General features: G+C 45.5%; 2 protein-coding genes across 6 annotated transcripts; one reads left to right on the plus strand and one right to left on the minus strand.

Moving 5' to 3' along the window:
- Positions 1-13,367: 13,367 nt before the first annotated feature.
- On the plus strand, positions 13,368-16,312 carry ZFAND2B (zinc finger AN1-type containing 2B). Of its 4 annotated transcripts, none has more exons than XM_080932863.1 (10): positions 13,368-13,451; positions 13,573-13,648; positions 13,905-13,999; positions 14,235-14,366; positions 14,491-14,642; positions 15,075-15,167; positions 15,246-15,306; positions 15,388-15,455; positions 15,734-15,806; positions 15,950-16,312. In XM_080932863.1, exons 2-10 carry the CDS (start codon positions 13,594-13,596, stop codon positions 15,992-15,994), a joined length of 774 nt encoding a protein of 257 aa, XP_080788989.1. In that variant the 5' UTR covers positions 13,368-13,451; positions 13,573-13,593; the 3' UTR covers positions 15,995-16,312. The 4 variants fall into 4 exon arrangements, with proteins under 4 accessions (XP_080788989.1, XP_080788986.1, XP_080788988.1 ...); XM_080932860.1 differs by having other exon boundaries at positions 16,051-16,312; XM_080932862.1 differs by having other exon boundaries at positions 13,416-13,451; positions 13,576-13,648; positions 16,051-16,312.
- Positions 16,313-16,439: 127 nt separating this feature from the next.
- On the minus strand, positions 16,440-24,889 carry ABCB6 (ATP binding cassette subfamily B member 6 (LAN blood group)). Of its 2 annotated transcripts, none has more exons than XM_080932859.1 (19): positions 24,582-24,889; positions 23,612-23,749; positions 22,561-22,741; positions 22,302-22,403; positions 21,940-22,123; positions 20,563-20,684; positions 20,030-20,139; positions 19,669-19,734; positions 19,423-19,548; positions 19,212-19,288; positions 19,064-19,127; positions 18,880-18,965; positions 18,592-18,649; positions 18,260-18,364; positions 17,512-17,686; positions 17,268-17,380; positions 16,979-17,073; positions 16,831-16,899; positions 16,440-16,703 (listed from the first exon to the last, which is right to left on the minus strand). In XM_080932859.1, the coding sequence occupies exons 1-19, from the start codon at positions 24,618-24,620 to the stop codon at positions 16,595-16,597; spliced, it is 2,019 nt and encodes a 672-aa protein (XP_080788985.1). In that variant the 5' UTR covers positions 24,621-24,889; the 3' UTR covers positions 16,440-16,594. The 2 variants fall into 2 exon arrangements, with proteins under 2 accessions (XP_080788985.1, XP_080788984.1); XM_080932858.1 differs by having other exon boundaries at positions 24,072-24,889.
- Positions 24,890-25,222: the final 333 nt, after the last annotated feature.

A 25,222-nucleotide genomic window follows, 5' to 3' on the forward strand; every position in this document is an offset into this window, starting at 1 on the left:
CAAAGGAGAAGATTTTGTTACATGGTTTATATTCAGGGAGAAGACAATACACTTTAGTTAACTTAGTGTCCAAATAGCTAATAGTGTAATTTGTCTGCCTTAATGAAAATGTAGTCTTGAGTAAGGTAATACTTCTGTGCCATGTCCAAGCTAGCATACTACCAGAGGATGGCTTTGTGTATTGTGTTTATTGGCAAGTTAACAGATTCCAAGATGCCCAAGAAGAGACTACCAGAGGTTGGATATTGTAGGCAGAATTTCTTGAAGGAACTGGGACTGTTTAGTTTAAAAAATGGTTGGGTTATGTCAACAGCCTTCAAAGTGTTTGGCCAGAAAGACTTCAGAACGCAGAAATTAATTATTTGGTCATGGATACGTAAAAATGCTAGATAGAATTTATTTTTCTGGCCAAGACACTGCAGAACAGAATGGTCTGATGAGGATGGGGGAGCAGCTGGTTGTGGGGTTTTGTTTTGTTTCTTTGACAGTGTCTCATTATGTAGCCTAAGCTAGCCTTTAACTCCTGGTTTTCAGTCCACAGTTTTTGGAGGGCTAGTATTACAGATGTACAACACAAAACATCAAAGAATAGACAAGATTAGTGACTTTAGCATTGGGTGGGGCAGAACAAGAGCTCTCCCACCGAACATCAACATTCCCAGATGATCTTTAAAGTTACAGTGGTTCTAAGAATAATATTATCGTGGAGAGAACATTGTTCCTTTGTTTTTCCTGACCAACTAAAGCAGTGGTTCTTAACCTGCAGAATGCTGCTACCCTTTAATATAGTTCCTTGTGTTATGCTCCTAGCCATAAAATATTTTTCATTGCCACTTCATAACTAACTTTGCTGCTGTTGCGAATTGTAAATATTTTGCAGATAGAGGTTTGCCAAACAGGTTGCAACCCACAGAACCACTGCACTAAAATCAGCTTTTTCTATCTGAAATATGAATAAATCATTTTGCATCACTGGCCCATTCACCATTGTGCTCTGCTTACTCACCCTACACAGTCCACATGCCCCCCTATTTGGTTCTTAGTCATATACTAATACTGTCTAAATTTTGATTCAGTTCCTTTCCCAGAGTTTCCACGTAGGCACCTTCACTTGAATATGCCATATATACCTTCTGAAATTTAGTTTTTATATTTTCCTCTATTTTGCTGCTGGAACTAAGCCAAGGGCCCCACAAATACAAATAAGTATTATCACTGCACTACTCCTAGCCCCCCGATTTATTCTGAGTGCTGGTTATATGGGAGTATTGCGTTTATGAGAATTTGTTGGGCTATCTGATTTTTTATTTGTGTCACACTTGAGGTCTGAATGTTGATGGATCCCTGCTTCAAGTCCATTCTTGCTGATATTTTGATGATAATGAACATCTTCATCTGGATCATTTATAAATGGAATTTATTTCTTTTATTCCTTTATTTATTTTACTTCTCACCATTTCAGAAGCTGGGGAGTCTTCAGATAAAGGATCTAACAGATTCATTGTCTGGTGAAGGCTAATCCACTTTCAAAGTAGGATTAACTACTGTGTCTTCCAGAGAACTCTGGCTATGTCCTTACATGACAGAAGGATGAAAGGGATAAATAGCAATTTTACACTTATTTTATAAAATCATGAATCCTATTCATAAGAGTTTCATCCTTATGAATTACTTTCTGAAGGCCTCATGTTCCACACTATCACCTTAGCAATTAAATTGTTTTCTTGCAGGTTTTGCTGTGTTAGGTCTTAGTTATATATTGACTGATACAGGTAAGATAGACTTCATATATTGTTGGACTTAGAGTCCCTAGAGTAGGAACTGTAGAACAGTGATTGATGAATAGTCATTGGTGCTCAAAATGTTTTAGGATATTGATTAAGTTTCAATAGATGAAATTAGGCACAATTATGTTCAGTCATAGCATCCCTCAAAATTCCTATGTTGAATTTAATCTCCAGCCAATTGTGAGAGTACACACCTGTGATCCCAGCACTTGGTTCACACAGAAGAGAACCACCACAAATTTGGAACCAACTTGGTCAACAGAGTGAGTTCCAGGTCAGCTAGGCCTACACCATTCCCACTATGATAGTAGCAGGTTATGAAGGGTAGACACCTTTGGTGCTGGGGTTGAAACATTGTTATGTGTATTCCTGGTTTTGTTTCTACCTCCCAAATGCTGGAATTATGGGTATGTTCCACCTTAGAAAAGAATTTGTTTTTGAGACAGGGTCTCAGTGTGTAGCTTTGGCTGATCTAGAACTTTCCATGTAGACAAAGTTTGCAAACAGGCAGAGATCTTCTTGTCTCTGCCTCCCAAGTGCTAGGATTGAAAGTAAATGTGACTATTCTGGGCTTCTAGCTACTTTATAAAATTAGAAACACTGAGATGGTGAGGTAGTTTAGCAGGTTAATGTGTGTTGTAGTAAAAATTAATTGATCTGCCCAAGCCTGACAACCTGAGTCCAATCCCTGGAAACTGCATTTTAAAAGGTGGATTTGGTGGGGTACATCTATAATGCCAGAATCCCTAGAGGGAGAAGGGGGACAAGGACAGGAGAATCACACAGAAACCTGTAGACAGGCTAGCCTAGAGTAAGGATCACAGCAGAAACAAGAGAAACTCTACCTCAAAGATTGAGAGAACCAACTGCAAAACTTGTCCTCTACCCTTCCATGTGGTCATGGCCTGTATATACACACACCACACACAATAATAGTGAGGACAGTAACAAAACATTATAAAGTAAATGATGAACATTTTACTTGAAGAATGAGTTGCCAAGGCTGGAAATGTGGGTAATGTTTGCAGGAGAGTCAAAAGTTCCAAGTCAGACTAGAGAGATAGTTCCATGGTTAAGTTCACTGTTGCTCTTCCAGAGAACCTGGGTTTGATTCTCAGCACCCAAACTCTCTGTGGCTCCAGTCCTAGAAGATCTAATGCCCAGTCACAGACATACATACAAGCAAGATACCCATATGCAAAAAATCAAACTTAAAAAAATGTTAAGTTGTCCTTACCTATGTAGGAAGTGTGAGACCAGCTTGAGATATAGTATGGCCTGTGTATAAATAAACAAACTAAATTAAGTTGGTAGGATGGGGATAATGTGGAGTGGTAGAACACTTGCTTAGCATGTTCAAGACTTGATTGTGAGCATCACGACAGGTAAATAGGTTTCTCACTGTAAAGATGAGAAAGTAAGCATGGGGATGCGAGCAAAGGTCACTGTGCTCTCTCTTGTCTGCCCACTGGCACTGGGATGTGGACCCTGGCAGAATAGTTCCAGTTTGGAGAAGTTGGTGGTAGTGGTAAGCAGGGAAGGGTTTGTTCTGATTGGTTTTGGATAGGGTTTCTCTATGTAGCCTTGAGTTTCCTGGAACTTGCTCTGTAGATCAGGCTGGTCTCAAACTCACAGAGATCCACCTGCCTCTGCCTTCTGAGTGCTTTTTAAAAAAAATTTTTATGTGTAATATAGGTGCACACTGACGTGGTGCAGGTATGCAGGTCAGAGGACGACTCTCAGGAGTTGGCTCTCTAGACCCCTAAAAAGTCTCATGACACATCCATTTTGTTGTTGTTCTTGTTTTTTCTTCTTTTTAGGAAAATGTTAGGCTGGGTGGTGGTGCCACATGCCTTTAATCCTAGTATTCAGGAAGCAGAAGCAGGCCAGCTAAGAGAAACCTCATCTCAAAAGACAGAGAGAGAGAGACAGAGAGAGAGAGAGAGAGAGAGAGTGAGAGAGAGAGGATAATATCTACTATATAGCTTTTTTTAGATTATCATACATAATAATGGGTTTCATATGACTTTTGTTTTTATTTTTTGAGATAGGGTTTCTTCTGTGTAGCTCTGGCTGTCTTAGAACTCACCCTGTAGATCAGATTAGACTCAAACTCACAGATAATGCCTGCTTCTGCTTCCAAAGTGCTGAGATTTAAGGCATGTGCCACCGCCATCTGGCTCATTGTGACATTTTAATGCAGGTATACTATATACCTTGACTCATGTTCAATTGCCCATTACCCTCTCCAGCACACGCTCGCTCGAGCGCACACGCATGCACGCGTGCGCGCACACACACACACACACACACACACACACACACACACACACACACACACACACGAGCAAGCGAGAGACAGACAGAAACAGAGAGAGAGACACACAGAGACTTGTGTGTTAAGTTCTCAGCTTCTAGTTGGCAGAGATTAAGGTGCTCACTTTATGAATGGGTTAATCCATTGATGATACCATAGCTCAAGGGGCTACTGGGGTGGAACTGAGCTGGAGGATTATGTCTCTGAGGGGGTGCCTTTGGGGGGGTATATGCTCTTGCCCCAGACCCTTTCTCTCTCCTCCCTGCTTCCACCTGGCAAGAGATAAGCAGCTTTGTCTAATCTTGTCCCTTGCCTTGCACTAGAGTTGTGAGCCAAAATAATGTGCCGAATGCCTGTAATCTCAGCACTCAGAATGCTGAAGCAGGAGGATTACAAGGTTTAGATCATCTTGGGATGTATAGTTAGATCCTGTTTCAACAAACAACTCTATTTTTCAGTTGTTAAGGACATTATAGAATAGATTTATGGAGGGTGATGTTGTACAATATACAGAACAGGTGCTGAATTTGCTGGCACATGCCTTTAATCCCAGCATTTGGGAGGCAGAAGCAGACAGATCTCTTTGTTAGAGGCAGCCTAGTCTATATAACCAGTTCCAGGACAGACAGGGTACAGAGACCCTGTCTCAAAAATAGAACAACAAAAGAATACAGAACCAAAGACAATTTAAAGAATCTGGATTCAGTGTGGTGTGGTGGCACATGCCTTTAGTCCCAGCACTCAGGAGGCAGAGATAATCCAACCTCTGAGGTCAAGGCCAGCCTGATCTACACAGCAAGGTCCAGGACAACCAGAGCTAAACAGAGAAACCCTGTCTTAAAAAATCAAAATCAAGAAAAAAAAAAAAAAAAAGGGCCGGAGAGATGTCTCAGTGGTTAAGAGCACTGACTGCTCTTGCAGAGGTCCCAAGTTCAATTCCCAGCAACCACATGATGGCTCATAACCCTCTGTAACAGGATCTGAAACCCTCTTCGGGTGTGTCTGAAGATAGCTACCATGTGTTCATACATAAAATAAATAAATAAAATGTAGGTCCAGATTTTTATCTCTTGAAGCAAGTAACATAATCTCTCTTAGTCTCAGCTTGAGTAGAATCAGGACCAAGACAATCTTACTGGTGAGTCTCACTTTGACCTTGTCTGCTTTAAACCCACGGAAGCTGAAATGAGAGATATCTGGCCACGACTGCACTTGCTAATTTTTAGTGGTGCCAGTGTCTGCTGTTTCACAAGGCTATGGCTTATTAATACGGCCAACACTGCTGCTGGGCAAAGCCGTTTAGCAGGTTCAGGTATGCTTTGTTGCTCTATAAAAGACACGATTTAGCACTGCTCAACTGATAGTTGATATCTCCCGAAACAGCCATGAACGTTGCAAATCGTTATTAGATTTCCTTCAGCACTCTCCTTTATTTGAGAACCAAGGAAAGTACATCTGAGCTATGTGCTGGGAGAACGGAGACTGGTTTGTCCGGCCTTCTCTCTGAAACTCAGGGATGTAACTAAGGGACATAGTAGCAGGCAGTGGTAATGACTAACAGCTGTGTGGATGGTAACAGTTCAGTAGGGAAAACAGTATCTAAGAGGATGTTGGGAGCATCAACCTCTCTTATTGAGGTAAACTCATTATAGCAATTAAAATATGTCAGGTGGTGGCCCATGCCTTTAATCCCAGTACTTGAGAGACAGAGGCAGATGAGTCTCTGAATTTGAAGCCAGCCTGATCTATGGAGAGCTCCAGGACAGCCAGGACTAGACAGAGAAATCCTGTCTCAAAATCAAACAAAAATGTACACTCTTCTAGTTAGGGTTCTAAAGTCAGTGGCAAAGTGCTTGCTCAGCATGTGTAAGGGTTCCTTTTCTCTCCAACAGTATAAACGCTCAGGCGAAAGTCATCAACAATTCGGATGCATGCTCAATAGAGAACCTCCCAAATCCCCCCCCCCCGTCTCTCCCTTCCCCTTTGAGTTCTCAAACCCTTTAGTCATTCATAGAGTGGGAATAAGGAATGATATAATGTTCATCTTTGTTCTGTCTGTCCCCCACCAAAGTTCCTCCAACTGGAAGCCTACAATTCTAAAACCACTGATGAGCATAGCATGAAAAATAAAAACTATAGCAAACTAGAGCTCCTGAAACCATCTAATTATTGTTAACTTGGAAAGAATCATTTCAATTCACTTGCTACATTAAGTGGCTAGAGCCAGGCATTGGTGGCACACACCTTTAATCCCAACACTCAGGAGGCAGAGGCAGCAGATCTCTGAGTTAAGAGACCAGCCTGGTCTACAGAGTAAGTTCTAGGACAGTCAGGGCTACACAAAGAAACCCTGTCTCAAAAAAAGAAAACAAATAAACAAAATGAAGTTGTTAGGAATACATGTCAGTGGGAGAGGGTATGCTTGGCATGCCCAATCTAGGTTCACTACTAAATTAATGAGTGAATAAACATCATTCACAAAGAATATTAATTCAAGGAGCAGAACATGCATACATACTATGTATATACTGGTGTTGGTGAGGCTTAAACCCAAGACCTGACTTATGCTTGACAAGTATTCTATTACTGACTGATATTCTTAGCCCTAGTCAATGGACTATTAATACAGTACATTCTGTGGGAAGTCTTTCCAGATGTTGGGTGTACTTTAGAGTTCAGCACCTGTTCTTCAGCTCCCATCAAAACCACCCGGATGCAGACAGTAAGCCAGTAGAGTTCTGACTTGGCAAATGCTCATTCTTATTAAGAGAAGCTACCATAACAGCTGTTATCTAAAAGAGAGTTTGTGGTTGCAAAATACAGTCTCACTAACAAGGACTTTTATTCACTTCTGTAACTAGAGTGCAGATTACTGTCTAGGGTTAGTCCCCTTTACCAATGACCTTCGACTTTTCTTACCATCTTCAGGAAATCGGCTAGTTCGCTCTCTGTTTTGTTTGTTGGTTTGTTTAAAAGGCTGAGTGATAGCTGTCACAAGTAACTCCAAAGCAGAAAAAAAATTTTATTTAAATGCATAGGAAGAGTGGCTATGGTAGCCCAAGCCTATAATCCCAGCACTTGAGGCAGAAGGAAATCTAAGACTAGCCTGGGCTTCACAGCACGGCTATTCCAAACAAAGCAAACAAACAAACATGAGCTGGGCAACTCCACCACTGCAGGGACAGAAGATAGAACTCTGATCTCAGGACCAGGTCTTGAATAGGCCTACATGGTAAGTCCCAGACTTGCCAGGGCTACAGTGAGATAGTCTCTAGCAAAACTAACCAACCAGGGTATAGCACAAATTCACCACTACTCCTCTGTACTGCCTAAGACTGAGCATGCGTGGTGTCTCATGCCTGTAATTCCAGCACTGGGGATGTAGAAGCAGCTCAAGAGTTCAAGGTCATTAGTGGCTACACATAGAGAGCAAAGGGCTGAAGAGATGGCTCAGTGGTTAAGAGCACTGACTGCTCTTCCAGAGGTGCTGAGTTCAATTCCCAGCAACCACATGGTGGCTCACAACCATCTGTAATGGGATCCGATACCCTCTTCTGGTGTGTCTGAAGACAGCTATGGTGTACTCATCATGTAAATAAATAAACAAACAAAATATTTTTAAAATTCAAAACAAACAGAAGCAAGCCCCAGGATACATTTGGAGTTAATGCCTCTTCAGGGCTACATAGGAGTGGCCTTATCAATTTGTGCAGAGTAAACTGCTTTTATCAGTAGGGGGTTGTAAGTCACACACTATAGCAAAATTTACACTTTCTAAGAGGAACAGATGAAAGTAAAGTGGTTTACTAGAAAAGTTACTAGTGGCATCTTTTCAAAAGAAAGAGGTTAACATGTTTGTCTTTTTAAAGGTTTTTTTTTTCTTCTACACATGTGATACTCAAGGAGAATAAGGGTAGTTTAATTGGCTTACAGTTATTCCCTCCACTCAACTTTAGATTGCAATCTATTAATGGGATGGTGGGTGTTTTAGGATTACTCCTGCTGTGATGAAACACCATGACCAAAAGCAACTTGGAGGGAAGGGTTTATTTCACTTACAATCCCATCTAGTCAAAAGTGGTGAGGGCAAGAACTCAAGTGGGGCAGGAACCTGGAGACAGGAACTGATGCAGAGGCCATGGCTCAGCTTTCATATGTGACTGAGGACCACGAGCCCAGGGATGGCATTATTTACAGTGGGCTGGGCCCCACCCTATCAATCCAGATCTTAGGGAGACATTTTCTCATATAACTATAGCGTGTGTCAAGTTGACATAAAATTAACCATCATAGTGAGATTTAAAAAAAATCCATATTATACTGCGACCAGCAGCTTTTAAAAAACAAATAGAATGGAATAAAATATCAAATGTAAAAAAGACTAATGAAGTAAATAAACATATCAAAACATAAGAGCAAGTCTGAATTTTGTGCCTCAGTATGTATGATGTATGTCTGAGAACATATGCATATGTACATTGAATATAAAATACAGGTTTAAAAATGTGTTTAAAGTTCACAGGAACTCTAGAGGCCTTCTTCTTCTTCCTTCTCTTCCTTCTTCTTTTGAGATAGGTCTCACTATGTAGTGCTGCTGACTTCAAACTAGTTATCCCCCTGCTCCAGTGCTGGGATCATAGGAGTAGGTCACCACACTTGAAAAAACATGGTTTTAACTTTTTAATGTTTTATTATTTATTTATCTATTTTTTTTTTTTTGAGACAGGATTTCTCTGTGTACCCCTGGCTGTCCTGTAACTAGCTCTGTGCACCAGGTTAGCCTCAATTTCACAGAGACCTGCCAGCCATTGCCTCCCAAGTGTTGGAATTAAAGGCTTGTGCCACCACCTGGAAAAACGTAGTTTTTGTTAATTAGGGTGATGGGTAAATATTTGAAACTGGGTTTCACTGGGTAGGCTTTGTTGGCCCAGAACTTACTCTGTGGATCAGACTAGTCTGGAATTCACAAACATGGCTCTACATCCATGTGCTGGGATTAAAGGCTTGTGCCACCATAAACCTAAAACAACATTAACAAAACCATCTGAGTTAAAAGACTGGAGATACTTGGTCAGTGTCTACAATCCCAGCTACTCACACAGCTGAGGCTCAGGGTGGGTGGGTAGGATCACAAAGTTGAGATCAGTCTGGGCAACTTAAAGAGACTCTATCTCAGAATCAAAAGGGCCAGGCAGTGATGAAGCACATCTTTAATCCCAGCACTTGGGTGCCAGAGGCAGGTGGATATCTGAGTCTGGGCTACAGATTGAGTTTCAAGACATCCAGGGCCACACAGAGAAACAAAGCAAAGCAAACAAATAAATAAATAAAACCAACCAACCAAATAAATAAAAAGGGGCTGGAGATGTAATTTAATAGTACAGCCCTCACCCTGTAGATTCTTGGTTCAATCCCCAAAGCTGACAGGAAGAAGAACGAGAGAGAGATCAATCTGGAACAATGACACCCATCAGAAAACACAACTGCTCAGCGTATGATCACTAATTAAGGTTTTGTCTTTAAGAAGAGAGATGGGATGTGGATATTGGACAGACAGCCAACAGAGCCAGGTCACAATAGGATCTAACAAAGCAACACTAAATCCTGTGTTGCTCTCCAGATCAAAATCCATGAGCCAAGACCACAGCTTTACACAACACAACATTTGTTTCATTACTTCAAGTTTAGCATGTTCTCAAAAACCATCCTTTCCTTACCTTTGTAACACTGATTGTTTTACAGATATCTCTTCCTGAAATTTTATCTGTGCACATGGCCACCTACATTTTCCAGCTCCCCTGGTGCCTAGAATGACATGTTACTAAGTGTCAGCCAATGAAAAGTATCCAGAGATGATACAAGCTGACTCAGGACTAGGCCCTCAAATAAGAGGTAGGTCCTCCCCCTTTTTCTTTTCTCGTATTGTTGCCTGAAATAAGAACTTAATTGGAAATCGATGGATTACAGCAGTACCTCAGAGACGATAGAGCAACAAAATGAGGAGGGGCTGGGACCCTTTAATGTCATACCAGTTCAGGATTATAGTCCAAACTCCAAACTAAGCTTCTTTCTTCTTTATGCTACTGTGGGAGTATGTTGTAGCAGCTTAAATTGTTTTCTACCTATTGTATCTTTAGGGCTTGCTGTTATTCTTTGCCTTTTCTTCCAAGATGGGACTCAAGGTGTACCCACTACACCTTGCTTTATGTCTTTTTGTTTGTTTGGGGGGGGGGGATCTTTGCTTTGTTTTGTTTGCTTGAGACAATGTTTCTCTACGTAGCCCTTGCTGTCCTGGAACCCACTCTGTAGACCAGGCTGGCCTCACACTCAAGAGGTCTGCCTGCCTCTGCCTCCTGAGTTCTGGGATTAAAGGTGTGTGCTATCACCTCCTGGCTTTTTTTAAAATTAAATTCTTAAAGTGTGTGTGTGTTGTATATGCATATACGCCACAACACATATTTGGAGGTCAGAACAGAACTTTAAGTGTTTGTTCTCTCCTTCCAATATGTGGGTCCTGAAGGCTTGGCAGCAAGTGCCTTTCCCAGCTGAGCCAGCTCATTGGCTCATGTTATCTACTTTTTACTCTATTAGCTAAAAATGGCCAAAGTCTAACCTGTCAGATTGTAAGGTGTATAGAGTGAGTTTTCTATTTTTATAGTCTCGAAGACTGAAACTAGAATCTTGCCTATACTAGGCAAGCAGTCCTTGTCCCACTGAGATATCCTGACACTCTCCTTTTACTTTTTCAAGCAAGTTCTCACAGAGTCCCCCAGGCTGTCCTTGAACTTGTGATTCTCCTGCTTCAGCCTTCCAAGCAGCCGAGACTGTGGTTCTTGGACTTTAAGCCATCATGCATCTTTATTTATTTATTTACTTTGACTTTGTTTTGTTTGAGATATGGTTTCTCTGTGTAGTCCTGAATGTCCTAGAACTTGCCCTGTAGACCAGGCTGGCCTTGAATTCAGCAATATAACTGTCTATGCTGGGATTAAAGGCATATATATAACCATTACCTACTATAGGCTTAGATTTTTTTAAAACCTACCTTAGTAAGGGATCTTAACCACTTTAACCTCTCTTCTAGCCCACCACCCACCAAGGGTAATGGAAAGAGAAGGTTTATAGGGCAAAAGGGGATGTGGACTTCTTTGGGGGCAATTCCAATCTTCATTGTCAGGACTAGAATCATCAGTGATAGCTCAATCCACTAACAAACACCATTCACAAATCAGCAACAGCAGTTCAACCTAGAAGAAAATCTGAGGCTCTGTGAATTGGCCAGAGTCCACAGAAATGGCAAGCCAGAAGTTATTTGATGCTTTTCTCTCTATACGAAGTCTCAAAGTTACAACAAGCAATGATCAGCAAAAAAGGCAAGATGAACCAATGCCACAGCATTGTCAAAATACCAGCATCAACAAAGGCAAAGGAAGACCAGCCAAGAGTGGCAAGGCAAACCAATGCCAGAGAGTCATCCACTGTCTGTTGGGTTATACTTATGACTTTTCCAAACATCAATTATCCATGCCAGCAAAACATCACATTCACCTTTCCAGGCAGCTTCCAGAAAAACACCATGTGTCTCTTCTCAGCAGAACATCCTTTCACAAGACAGTTTCCAGAAAAACATTACATGACACAACTGAGTCTCCAAAGAAACATGAAATTTCCACTTCAACCTGGCTTCTGTTTTTTACTTTTTATTAGAAGGCTGAGGATTTAAAAGAGGGTCACAGAAAAATATTTTTTGCCAACGAGATATACTATTTACACTAAATTAAACTAAACCACATAAGATAGGTTTGGACTTTATTACTATTATTTTTCCAATTTCCTATGTGTGTACACATAATTATGTGTGTGAGTGTGTTCGCATGTGTGTGGTCACACATGTGGACTTGTAGTTATGTGTACATGGAAGCTTGTGGCTGATGTCAGGAATCGATCTCATTGATTGCTTTTCCTCTTTATTCATTGAGACAAGGCCTCTCAATCAACCCCAGAGTTTGCTGATATTATACAACAAGCATATGAGTGTGGCAGGCATGTAAATTGGTAGGTGACCCAAGTCAAGGTGTCTGGGTACAGTTAGAGCCGAGATAGAGTTGTGAGGGTCCAAGAAGAAGACACACTGAAAACCAAAGGAAGAGGAGGGGAAGGTTGAGGGGCAGAAACTGTTTCTTTACTTAACCTGTTTGTTTCCATGTCTAGGTCTACAGGAAGATAAAGAGACCACCATTTGCAAGTAGAAGAAGCTGTATGAGAAGCAAAATGTGCTGAGCCAGGAAGGTCTTAGTCTGTGGTTCCTTCATTCAAAAAATATTCCAGAAACACTGAGAATATGCTAGGCTAATGTTTTTCAAGTTGAGACATACAAGAAATGTGTTAACATTCCTTTAGGAGCTTTCCATTGAACTAGAAGTCCTAGGACCCAGAAATCTGTTTAAACTAGCTTTGTAGGTGGTTAAGTTTCACATCTGAGACTGCTGTACTCTAAGCATTATGTGCCAGAAGCCAATATGAAGCCTGGTCTCTGACTTCCATATATTTTAATTATCACTGGGGGGAGGGGTGTGCAGTTCTCCTGGGTTGTTTTTCTTTTTTTCTCTCCTTTCACTGTGGATGTCCCTTTTCACTCAGGTCCCCTTTGTGTGGCAGATACTTTTATCTGGGAGCCAACTCACAGTTCTCTAGGAAGGAACTGAGGGACAGGTAATTCTCTCTCTTTCTTTTTCGTGAGACTGGGTGTCTCTATGTAGTCTTTGCTATCCTAGAATTCGCTATATCGACCATGCTGGTGTCGAACTCATCAAGATCCACCCGCATCTGCTTCCCAAGTGTTGGGAGTATAGGCGTGAGAGACTATGCCAGGTTGGTGAACAGCTGGTTTCAATGAGGTGATGTGTAAACTGGAATGGAGGGGAGATGACAGAGCAGGTGTGCTCGCTCAGGTCATACTGACAAGGGCCAGGAATGTCATAGAGGGTGAACATTAAAAACCTGGAGAGAAATCTGCACCACAGAGAAACACAGTAACTCACAGAAAAGAGGCAGCCTTGTCAGAGAAACGTAACGAAGTGAGAAGCAGGCCTAAGACCGAACTGCTTCCGAATCACCCTTGTCCACCGATGGGTCCATCTTTGCCTTCACTGTTTGGTTCTTTAAAACAAACAAACAAACAACTCTTCTAAGCTTTACTCAGGCCTCCAGGCGTGGCTCAACTCTGCTGGGACTCTCCGCCTGCAATCTACGGTTGCCCGCGATGGACCCGCCCAGCGTGATGACGTCAGCGCGCGCGCGCCCTCCGGAGGAGTAGGGGCTGCGGGCCGGCAGGCGCCCAGACTTCGGTAACCTGTGCTGGGCGGGGGAGAAGGGGCGGGGCGGGGAACCCCCCCGGAGTTGCTGTGTTGCGGACCGGGCCCGGAGCAGGAGTCCTTGGCACGCTCAGCTCCGGTTTCTTCCCCGCAGCAGGCCCGGCACGACCAGGCGATGGAGTTTCCGGACCTCGGGGCTCACTGTTCCGAGCCGAGCTGTCAGCGCTTGGGTGAGGGGCGGAGCGTGCGGGAGGCGGGGCAGGACGGCTAGGGCAGGGGACTGCAGGTAGGGGGGCACTGGAGCTGGAAAGGCCAGGGGGCGGGGTTCGAAGTTGGGGGCGTGACCAAATTAACCGTGTACTGTGGAAGAGGTGCGGTGTGTTGCAAATAGGGCGGAGTTTTTCCTACTCTGGAGTAGCTGCTTTAAGCAAGAGGAAAGGACATCTAGGTTCCCTTTGAACCTGCAATCCCACCCATTCTCTGTAGATTTTTTGCCACTCAAGTGCGATGCCTGCTCTGGCATCTTCTGCGCAGACCATGTGGCGTACGCCCAGCATCACTGTGGATCTGCTTACCAAAAGGTGAGGGGGCGATCATGAGAATGGCAGGGGGTGGTTATATGGAGAAGAGAGCCGGTACAGATGCTTTCAGAAATTTGTCTATGTTATGTTTTCCCCTCTTAGTTACTGTGTTTCTAAGCCCGGTACTGGGGAACTTTGTTTTCTATTTGTGTATTTGTGAGTTACCACTCAAAAATATCCAGGTTCTTTAAGAGATTAGTTGGCTCTCAGACTGACTCCTGACCCTTGACTATAGGATATCCAGGTACCTGTGTGCCCCCTCTGTAATGTACCTGTGCCGGTGGCCAGAGGGGAACCTCCTGACCGGGCTGTGGGAGAGCACATTGACCGAGACTGTCGCTCTGATCCAGCACAGCAAAAACGCAAGGTAAAAAATAATGGAGGGGTTAGTGAGACAACCCAGCTTGGTATACTGACATACTTAAAAGACTAGCTCCATGGGGCTAGAGGAGGAGATAGTTTCATAAATCACAAACCCTGTTTCATCTCAGATCTTCACCAATAAGTGTGAACGTTCTGGCTGCCGGCAGCGAGAGATGATGAAACTGACTTGTGACCGCTGTGGCCGAAACTTCTGCATCAAGCACCGTCACCCACTGGACCATGATTGCTCTGGTGAAGGTCATCCGACCAGCCGGGCAGGGTAATTACCACCAAGTACCCTACTTGCTTTGCTTCAGCCATGTCTGCCCTGTGCTTTTTGTCCCCTTTTGCTTGCAGTACTGTGGATTGAAGCTAGCAAGTGCTCTACCACTGAGCTACTGCCTTAGCCCTTTTGTTGTTTTGAGAGGTTTCACTTCTTAGCCCAGGCTAGCTTCAAATTTGTGGCAGTCCTCCTCAGAGCCTCCAGTGCTGAAATTACAGCATATATTACTTCAGGCTCCTTTTATTCCTTGGAGACAAAGATTCCACAAAGTTGTCCAAGCTGTCACTGAACTCGCTCTGCCCTGGACAGTTTTCAGTTTTCCTGTCTGAACCTTCCAGATAGTTTCAGGTAGCTGAAATTACAGACTACCTTCTTGACATCCAAAGTGTATCCTGGGAGGTTTGTTAGAAGGCTTTTTATTCCTTTCAGGCTTGCTGCTATCTCCAGAGCACAAGGTCTGGCTTCTACAAGCACTGGCTCCAGTCCAAGTCGGACCTTGCCTTCATCATCCTCCCCCAGCAGGTAGGCCTACCCATTTCTCCTCTCCCCATTAAAAGCCCTTCACATCTCTGACCACAGCCTATTTAATGTCTTCTATAGAGCCATACCCCAGCCTCCACCTAGGACAGCATCCCCAGTTATTGCTTTGCAGAATGGCTTGGTGAGTTGGGGTAAGGTTGGACAGACAGGAATAAATCCAGAGAGTAAAGTCCAAGAAAAACTGGTCTTTCTCCCTTTGCAGAGTGAAGATGAAGCTCTGCAACGTGCCCTGGAACTATCCCTTGCAGAGGCTAAACCCCAGGTCCCAAGGTACCTACTCTGAATGAGGACAAGATCTGTTTGGAAGGATGGAGGTGGGGCCATGCACACCAACACACTGCAATCCCTAAAAACTTGATTTCAAAATTGCATGAACTGTATATCCCTAAAGGCCATACCAATGGCAGAGATGCTGATAAATTCCGTATTGATTATAGAGAATAAAGATGAAGCTCACACCCAAAAGTACTCAGTACCATGATCCTGAACAGATCGAATCCTCAGATTTTTAGAGATTACTGTCACCGACTTAAGCTCTTCCTTTCCAGTTCTCAGGAGGAAGAAGACTTGGCGTTAGCACAGGCCCTGTCAGCCAGTGAAGCCGAATACCAACAGCAGCAGGTATGTGGACTGCATGAACTGCGTCCTGTTGTTGGAGGGTGAGAAGTTAGGGTTGGTCCTACCCAGTGAGCCTGAGATAAAGCCTGTCCTCTCCTGTCCTTGACTTCACACCCTGTCTCCTCCTTCTCCTCTCCTTGCTCCAGGCACAGAGTCGTAGCTTGAAGCCGTCCAACTGCAGCCTGTGCTAGGGTCCTGGGCTTGGGGAGGGAGGCTCACCCAAGGACTGTGGCCCTCACATCTCCAGGGTACACAGGGAAAGAAAGGACAGAGAAGCCCGGATCGCAGAGACAAGCAGGAGTGACGTGGAGAATGCTCCATGGAGCCAGGAGAAGGAAGCTTGTGCAGCTAAGAAGAGGGTGGCTGGGAAATGTGCTCTGGTTGGGGCCTTGGTAGGTGCTAACCAAACTCAGTCCCCACAGCCTCTTTCATCATGTTACCCCTCCTTTTCCCTGGAACTGCTGCATGTAGCAGACAGAGGGCTGAGAAGAGTAAAAACTGGCAACTAGTACGGTGTCTTGAGTGCCGTCTTTCTTTTTCCTCTCTACCCCAAAATAAGCAGTCTTATCTGGGATGTTCATTCAGTTCAAGGGTAGCAGCAGCCCTTTGCAGTAGCCTACACAACCAAACCATAGCTGTCTTCGCACAGGCCGTTTATTTCCTACAGTCCCTTTCCCTTACAATAGCTAGCACCAAACTCCTAGACCAGGATGAGATGAAGCCAAGGAGAGGGGACATATCTTTTTCTCCTGAGTTAGCTTTTGGAAGGAAAGAGGTTGTCCCTTTTGTTACTACGCCATGTCCTGAGGTGTAGAGTCTTCGGGGACAGTTTCTTGTCCTTGCTGCTGCAGCTGCCACATCTCGGCATACACGCCACCTCGGGATAGCAGGGCTTCATGCCTGGGATGATAAAGGAAGGGTAAGTCCCACTCATTGGTTTTACCCCAATCTCAAAGAGAACAGAGGGGGTGAACAAGGGAGACACCCTCTGGAAGCCTGTGCCCTGTTCAAGTCCTTCATGGCTCACCTTCCTCTCTCTATGATGCCACCGTCCTTGATGACAAGAATCTGGTCAGCATTGACCACAGTTGAGAGCCTGAGAGGTCAGACATCAGTTATTACCTACATCCAAAGAGGTTCATACTGCCAGCCATATCAGCCCTGCAGTCCCGTACCTGTGAGCTACGACGATGGTGGTGCGGTTGGTGCAGACTTTGGCCAGAGAGGCCTGGATGGCTCTCTCATTAGATGTATCCAGTGCTGATGTTGCCTACAGGAAGAGCTTGGGTGAAATGCTCTTGCTACCCAGAGGTTCCAAGGAGGGGAAGATATAGGCTACTAGTGGAGGCCTCAAGGGTAGTTTGGGTCCATGACTTAGGAAGGGTTTTGGTAAGATGGATGTTAAAAGGTAGGGAACTGCTCAAGAAGTAGGCAGAGACTAACGGGCAAGTGCTGGGGCCTCACCTCATCCAGCAGAATGATGTCAGGAGCCTTAAGGATGGTGCGGGCGATGGCCACTCGCTGCTTCTCGCCACCACTCAGCTTCAGACCCCGCTCCCCGACCTGTGTCTCATACCCTGTGTATATTAAGTGCCTCCTCATGTCATGTGTAAATGAACTTGTTTTCTGTGGCCAGGTAGACAAGGAAGGGGTAGAACTGAATTTGAGAGATTGACAGGGTGTCACTGGGGAGGGAGGAAGACCTCACCTTCAGGGAAAGACAAGATGGCATCATGAATGCCTGCAGCCTGAGCAGCAGCCTCCACCTCACCGTCCCCAGCTGTGACGCGGCCATAGCGGATATTGTTGGCAATGGTGTCGTTGAAGAGGACAGTGTCCTGGGGCACAACTCCAATGTGAGACCGGAGAGAGATCTGGGTCACCTGAGACCAAAAGACCAAAACTGCCCTGTCCTGTGAAGCCCTTCAGGTTTCCAGGAAGCACCAGGGATAAGCAGCCTAGGGTAGGATTCCAACCATGGCTACCAAAAATCTTAGCTGGGTTGGTAAATTACAGTCACTCCAAGTCCTCCCCATTCATGAACAGAAAACATGACTTCTGCCTGCTTCACAGAAAAGCATACCTCACACGGTACCTGATTACTCTCCTGGGTGACAGCTGGTCACATGGTACAGAGAAGACCCAGGTTTTTAATCAATTGGAAGTGCGAGGGGGTAGGCCTGGGAGCCTTGGATAGGTCACTAAGCTATAGCTCCAGCCTCTCCCTTCCCACTTAGAGACTGGGTCTGGCTTAGTTATTCTAGTTGGCCTTGAACACTTTTGTAGCTCTGGCAGGCCTTGACCTTACTATCCTTCATCCTGAGATTACAGACTCACACCATCATTCCATGCAAGCCCCTAGCTTTCTTGCAAGTCCGGTATCTCAGGGATGCCCACCCTTGCTGTTCTTCTACAGATCCCTGAATTACAGTCTTCTCTGCATGCAGCAACATTACCTGTGAAATGTCCTGTCCATCTATTCGGATGCAGCCAGAGTTGATGTCATAGAAGCGAAATAGCAGGCGCAAAATTGTGCTCTTTCCTGCCCCAGATGGGCCTACCTGATACATTGGAAACAAGGGAAGAAAATTCTCAGGACTTCCCTATGACTTTTAAGGCTTCCTCTTTAAAAGGCCACCAACATCCAGGAGGGCTGCTACATTCAGTCTCATTGCCTGTTATAACCAGGGGTTGAATACCTAGCCTGGATCATGATGAGCCATCATAGGCACTGAATGAGACAAAGTCAAGCAAGGAATGTGGGCCAAGTAGCTAGGATTCCTCTTACCAGGGCCACCGTCTGTCCAGGCATCACAGTGAAGGACACATCTTGTAAGGTCTCCCGCCTGCAAGCAAGGGTGGTGTATTTAGTATTGGATCTACTGAATCACCTAGTAGTAGATGAATTTTCACCCCCAGAGCTACTAATGGCCCTTACCCTATCCTGTCGAGGCTCCCTGTTCCTTACCCCACAGTGGTAGGTTGCAAAGCTGGGGTTCAGAGCAGGAAGAAGGGCAGGAAGGCAGTGTGCCAATATATGAGGGGAAAAGAAAGCGAGCACAAAGGTGGAGCTCACCCATCAGTGTAGCTGAAGTGCACATTTTCAAACTCAATCCGGCCCTTATGAAAACGAAGGGGCCCTGCTCCAGGAAGATCCTTTACCTGGAAAACAGCCAGCATGTGGTGGTGCCATCACTAGCCTGGGATTCTCTGGACACAAGAAACTCCCCTTACATCATCTTACTCCTCCCCCTACTCACTTCTGTCTCCTCTTTTAGCAAGTCAAACATGTTCTCCATGTCAATGAAGTTCGTCTGGATCATCCTGAAAGAAGAGCAAAGGCTGAGGCTCCCTCAAAGAATGGAAGACTAACTAACCTGATCAAGGAAGGGACAGGAATCAGGTTACCTGTAGTAGGTGCCAAACCAGTTGAGAGGCATGTACAGTTGGGTGATGTAAGTGCCAAAAAGCACAAAGTCCCCAACCTGTAGAGACCCGGAGAAGCAAACAGGTCACAGGACGCCTGTGGGTTGCTCTCACTGTTACTTCATTTACAGGCCATCCTCACACATGACCCTCTCCTCTGTCTCCTACCCTTTCTTTCACCATTCTGCCTCACCTGTAGCTTCTGCTCACTGACGAAGTATGCGCAAAGCAAGGAGCCAGCAAGGAGCCCAAGTCCAATCACCAGGTTCTGGGTCTGATTCAGTACAACCAGTGAAGCGGTTGACTTCCACTCCAAACCCTGGGGTTTAAAAAAACAGCTATCCACCAGATCCCACTCTGGGTTCCAGTTCCTCCAACTTAAGTCCTAGGTTTCACTCTCAACAGGCCTGGGAATGACAGCTCCCACACGTCCTCTCACCTGAAACTTGAGGATGGCCTCTCGATAGCGTTCTACTTCGTAATCCTCAGCATTGTAGTACTTCACCTGATGGGTTCACACAGTACACAGCTGAGAGATCATTCTCTGTCCTGATCCCTTCACCCCAATTTCTAAATTTATTTTTAATAGAAAAAATTTTGAGATGGGGTCTTGCTATATAGCCTGGTTGGCCCGAAACAGGCTCTGCTGCCCAGGTTAGGGCTTGAACTCAGAGAAATCCACCTGCCTCTGCTTCTTCCCAATCTCTAATATCCCCTCCAGATTCTTATCATTTTGGTGGTCCCAGCCATGCTCTCCTACCTCTCCTTGCTTCCCACTGCCATCTCAGGGTCACTGTTACCGTCTCAAAGTTTAGCAGAGAGTCTACTGCTCGCGCTCGGGTGGCGTTTTCCTGTGTGTTCATGTCACGGCGAAACTTGGCTCTCCACTCAGTGACCACAATAGTCAGGACTGCAGGAGAATGACAGCAGCAGAATGAACAAGACATCATCCCCAACAGCTGAAACCACAAGCTGTCCCCCTGTGCCACACACAGCAAACCTATGCTAGCACCCAGAGACCCAGTCCTAGAGAAAGAACTATAAATTTACCAAGGAAAGGTGCTGCATACAAGATATCTTTGTAGTCCTGCAAAGTTTCATGTAGAAGATGCTTTTGATGAACACATGACTGGTCACACAATGAGGGCATAATATATCATACATGCCCTTCCCTAGCTTTCATCTGTTTTACTTTAACAGCAGGGTAGACCTTCCTATCACAAAACAGAGCCTAGTCTAGCCTACTAATCCTCAGCCTGCTGAGTGGGCAGCTGAGTGGGCATAGGAAGACCCTACACAGTTCAGGGAGACGGTTTCTCGGGGCAGCACTCACTGAGGTAAAGACTCATGCACAGGAACACAATGAGGCCAAACCAGGCATTGAAGAACATGCTGAAGTAGATGATGCCAATGATGATGTCAGCCAGGGTGGGGATGATGTTGAACACCAGGTAGCTAGAAGGGTAAGTCAAGGAGAGAAAGGCTTGAGGACTGAGGCCCAGCTGTCCTACCTCTAGGAACTTACTTTAGCATAGTTTCATTTTCAACAACAGGCAACAGACTAGAGTAACTCTAAATACCCTTCACGAGGTAGATGGCTAAGAAGGCCTGGTGACAAAGGCCATAATCCCAGCCCTCTTGAGATTAAGGCAGGCTAGCCCAGGTAAAGAAAGGGCTGAGGATATGGATGGAGTGTTTACCTAGCATATGCAAAGCCCCAGGTGGTTCAGTCTTCAACATCATACACAAACACACACACACACACATCCAAAAAAAAAAAACAAAAAACAAAAAAACAAAAAAACAAAATCCCAAAACAACAACAAAGTAACTCTATCAGTTACAAGTAAGAGAGATCTTTGTGCATGGATAAAAAGAATTTCAGCTGCTTAGAGTGGTTTACTGGGGATCTCTGCGAGTTCAAGGCCAGCCTGGTCTACAGAGTGAGTTTCAGGACAGTCAGGGCTTTTACACAGAAATCCTGTCTCAAACAAAAAAACAAAACAACAAAAAAAACAAACAAACAAAAAACAAAAACCTAATCCCTATGAGATTTTGTTAAGGCAATTCTGAAAAAGAACCCGTATCATGGGATCTTTTGGTTTAAAAAGATGTTCACAGTACCCTATTAGTTCTGAGTCTTCAGAGATTTAAAACAAACTACATAGTTTAACATACTCAACAAGGTAGAAAAACTCTGAAAAAGATGAATGGAACTCAAAAGATTTGTTCTATGTTTTCATTTCTTTCCTGGTTAATTATGAGCATCTTTGTAGGTGTGGGAGGGGCCTCAGAAGGCCAGAAGACAGCGTCAGCTCTCCTGGAGTTAAGAGTGACAGGCCTCTGAGCTACCTGAGGCGAGTGGAGTTGGGAACTGAATCCAGGTCCTCTGCAACAGCAGTGTGCATTTTTAACTGTGGAGTCTCTAGCCCCCGTTTTTGTTTCTTGAGAAATAATCTTAAGTAGTCCAAGAGAGGCTAAAACTCATTATGTAGCTGAGGCTAGCCTTGAACTTCTGATCCTCCTGGTTCTACCTCTCAAGTACTGAGATTATAGGCATGTGCCACCACACCAAGCTGTCTGCATTACTGGAGTTCTTCGACTTTATTCTTCTACCTGTGATTTGCCAAAAAGACCAAACAAAGCAAGGTAGGAGCGGCTGAGCAGCTTAAGCTCCCCCTCCCATAGACACTTTCCACTGGTGTGGCACCTGAGCAGTCCTGTGACACTGGATGTTCCCCGGTCCACGATCCGGAGTACCTCCCCGGTGCGCCGACCCAGGTGCCAGCGCAGTGAGAGTTCATGCAGATGAGAGAAGAGACGTAGTTCCACACCTCGGGATGTGAATTGCTGCACCCGGATCCATAGGAAGGTTCGAAGGTTGCTTACAAAACCTGGGCAAACCAGGGAAGTTTTAGAAGGTCTTGGAAGCTGAGGGACATCAGCCCAACACCCAGATGCTAGAGGTCTAAGTACCCAAGGTCTGTGGAAGAAATATCAGAAGCAAGACAGCAAGGGAGTTCCCGGAAGAGAGACTGATACCAATCAAAGTGAAGATAGAGACCCTCATACCTGTACTGCCAGTACCACCCCCCTGGAGGAACTTGAGGAAGACATAGGTGGTAACGGTCCAGGCCAGGGAGCTCCATGGAGCCTTCGCAGTCAGTAAGTTCACTGTGGATTAAAGGCATCAGAGTCCACCTTCAACAACGAGGACTCTTTAAGGTCAAACTGCTCCAGGTTCTGACCACCTACCTCCCATCTTTGTGTAACCTCCCTAGGCAAGGGCTAACACAGCCACTAAGCCACATGTATGCTTCCACCCCCTCACCAATGTCCCTATAGAAGATGGGGACCAACACATTGAGTGCTCGGTCCAACCCCATGAGTCCCATGCAAATGAGCACAATCATCTGTAGTGACGGACTCCCCCGAGGCCACAGGTAGCTACTCAGCAGTCGAAGCTTCCTGCCAAGGTCTCTCCAGGTGGATCGTGGGTCTGCTGAGCGGCCCTAGGAAGATGTCACACAGGAGGAGAGCTTACAAAGAAGTATACTTGCCCAGGTGACCACAGGGAATACAGAGGACCACAGTTCACAGGTATCTAAGGCTCGCACGTGATCCCTCTCAGAGTTAGAAAAGCTGGATCACAAACTGAACTTTGGGATGAGAACTGATTCGCCTCAAGAGATGGGATTATCAAGTTCCCCAAGAAATTTCTTTCCCCAAATTCTGGTATTTAGACAAAAGCCAGCATTCTTTCAGAGACTTAAAAATACTTCTAATGGCAAAAGGGGGTTAGACTCCTCATCTCTGGCAAAAGGGACATGGGTTCTTCCATTACCACAACTATGATGCCTAATAGCATGTCAAAGTCATTCCTCCCGATCCCTATTCACAAGAGCCCTTCCTCCCAGGTATCTGGTCCCATATAAACAGAGACATCTCCAACCCCGTGCCTCTCTCTCTGCTTTCCCCGAGAGACAGCTTGGTGGTTTGAAATAAATAAACTTTTCCCATTTCACTAATGAGTGGCTATTTTGGTTTCTTTGCTGTACCCATTTCACTCAGCAATGATGACAGAATAAAGTTAAAACAAATTCCAGCATTCAGAGGGGCTTGGGAAGTAGAGTGGTGGTAAGGCACATGTTTAACCACAAGGTACTGGGTTCTATCCCCAGGACATGAACAAAGATACACTCTTGACTGAGAAAATTAAAGATGCCAGGTACCTTTGTTCTGTTTTGTTGTTTGAGAGAGGCTTTCTCTATGTAACAGCCCTGGCTGTCTGAAACTCACTTTGTACACCAGGCTGGCTTTGAACTCAACAGAGATCTGCCAGCCTCTGGGGTTAAAGGAATGAGCCACCACACTTGGCATACCTGGTTCCTTCCTACATCTTGGTCTTCTTCATGAACGTGTAGTGTATAAGACTGGGGACGTAGTCCAGGGGCCCAGAGCCCCAAGATAAATAGCCCCCCAGAGGTCACATAACGCAGGACCCACAGGCCAAATTGAACCTAGAATGAAATAGAGAACAGGTGTGAACCACGACTCAAGCCTTATTGTATTACATCTTACAACACTCAAAAGCTTGTCAAGAGCCTAGCAACAGGTTTAAAAAAAAAAAACAAAACAAAAAAAAAAAAAAAAAAAAAAAAAAAAAACCCACAGTGACTCAGCAGACACACCCCATCCAGTGCTGGATAGCTCCACCAGTTGGCTATCAGCTTCCAGTCACCACCAGACACTCCCTTCATTTTTTTCTAAAGCATGGAGCCAGCAGGTCCAGACACAGTACTTGTCAAACATCAGTGTGTCTCCTCACCATAAAGCCCTTACCTGTTGGCCCAGATCTGCCCTGGACCACCACCACTGTGGGCTGTTCCAAGATACTAGAGCCAAGTTCTCGGCTGCAAATGTCACAGTCCAGAGGAGCAGAAGACCCAAGCTATGCCTGAACTTCACCCAGACGCCCATTGCCAGACTCTGCCTTGCTTGGCTCCGTTCCACCACAAGCAGCCACAAGCCACAGGCGCTGGCCAGACTCTCCAGCACAGAAGCCAGCAGTAGGTAGCCTGGCAGGCGGACCCCCTGAGAAGTGCCCACTCGGCCAGCCAGACCGGCCAGGGGCAGTGCTATCTGAAGTGTGGCCAGAAACAGCTGCAGCACATAGGGAGCCACCCGAGGGCCAGCCGCCCAAGATAATTCCTCTGTGCCGGTAGGCACCTCCCGACGCCTGAAGGGCAGAACCAGCACTAAGGCCAGTACCCCCAGAGTCATAAGTGTCGAGGGCACTAGTGTGAAGAAGAAGCAGGGGCTCAAGCCATTCTGAGTCCATGCCGGACCCACCGGTCCTTCGGTCTCGCAGTAGTTGCCCACAGTCACCATGGCGATGTGTGGCTGCTGGCTGAACTTGAGGTCACTGCAGAATCAAAGAGTCGGGCTGGCCATTCAGAGAGGACCGCAGATGCCAGGGTGTCCTGGGACATGGAGCTACGCGGCCGGGGTCGCGGGAAGGGACGCACGTGGACCAGCTACACTGCCCACTCTCTTCACGCACGCGCCGCTACCACGCATACTCACGCAAGCCACGTACGCCGTGCTTGCCGGTTCCCACTCGCTAGCAGCTGGGACCCTAAGGCCCGGAGCAGCCGCACAAAAATCTTGTGTCCTTTACGGCAGCGGCCCCGCCCATCAGATCTATCCCGGCTTCCCATTGGCCAAGGGCGAGGAACACAAATAGAGCTGAGACCCGACTGGGTCACGTGCTCAGGGCGGGAAATCTGACCTGAACCTGACTGGAGACTTTGACCTCTGTCCCTCTGAATCTGCTACTCCTCACTTTCTCCCTTTAAATAGCCATTACACCGTAGCCTCGCTGGTCTCGAACCCGCTTCAGTCCCCTCTGTCATAGTGTTAAAGAACGAACCCAGGGCCTTACACATTAGCAAGCTACTGAAATGCACTAGAAACAACACTTCTGAGTGTGG

This window comes from Micromys minutus (genome assembly GCF_963924665.1).
Source record: "Micromys minutus genome assembly, chromosome: 19".
Taxonomy (NCBI): Eukaryota; Metazoa; Chordata; class Mammalia; order Rodentia; family Muridae; genus Micromys; species Micromys minutus.

What these genes read in the sequence shown, in the direction of transcription:
- ZFAND2B (XM_080932860.1), top strand. Translation starts at nt 13,594, where the DNA reads ATGGAGTTTCCGGACCTCGGGGCTCACTGTTCCGAGCCGAGCTGTCAG. An exon ending in TCATCATCCTCCCCCAGCAG is followed by an intron (nt 15,168 to 15,245) that starts GTAGGCCTACCC and finishes TGTCTTCTATAG; the next exon opens with AGCCATACCCCAGCCTCCAC. An exon ending in GCTAAACCCCAGGTCCCAAG is followed by an intron (nt 15,456 to 15,733) that starts GTACCTACTCTG and finishes CTTCCTTTCCAG; the next exon opens with TTCTCAGGAGGAAGAAGACT.
- ABCB6 (XM_080932858.1), bottom strand. Translation starts at nt 24,620, where the DNA reads ATGGTGACTGTGGGCAACTACTGCGAGACCGAAGGACCGGTGGGTCCG. An exon ending in GGGTGGTACTGGCAGTACAG is followed by an intron (nt 22,124 to 22,301) that starts GTATGAGGGTCT and finishes TGGTTTGCCCAG; the next exon opens with GTTTTGTAAGCAACCTTCGA. An exon ending in TCAGTGAGCAGAAGCTACAG is followed by an intron (nt 19,289 to 19,422) that starts GTGAGGCAGAAT and finishes GGGTCTCTACAG; the next exon opens with GTTGGGGACTTTGTGCTTTT.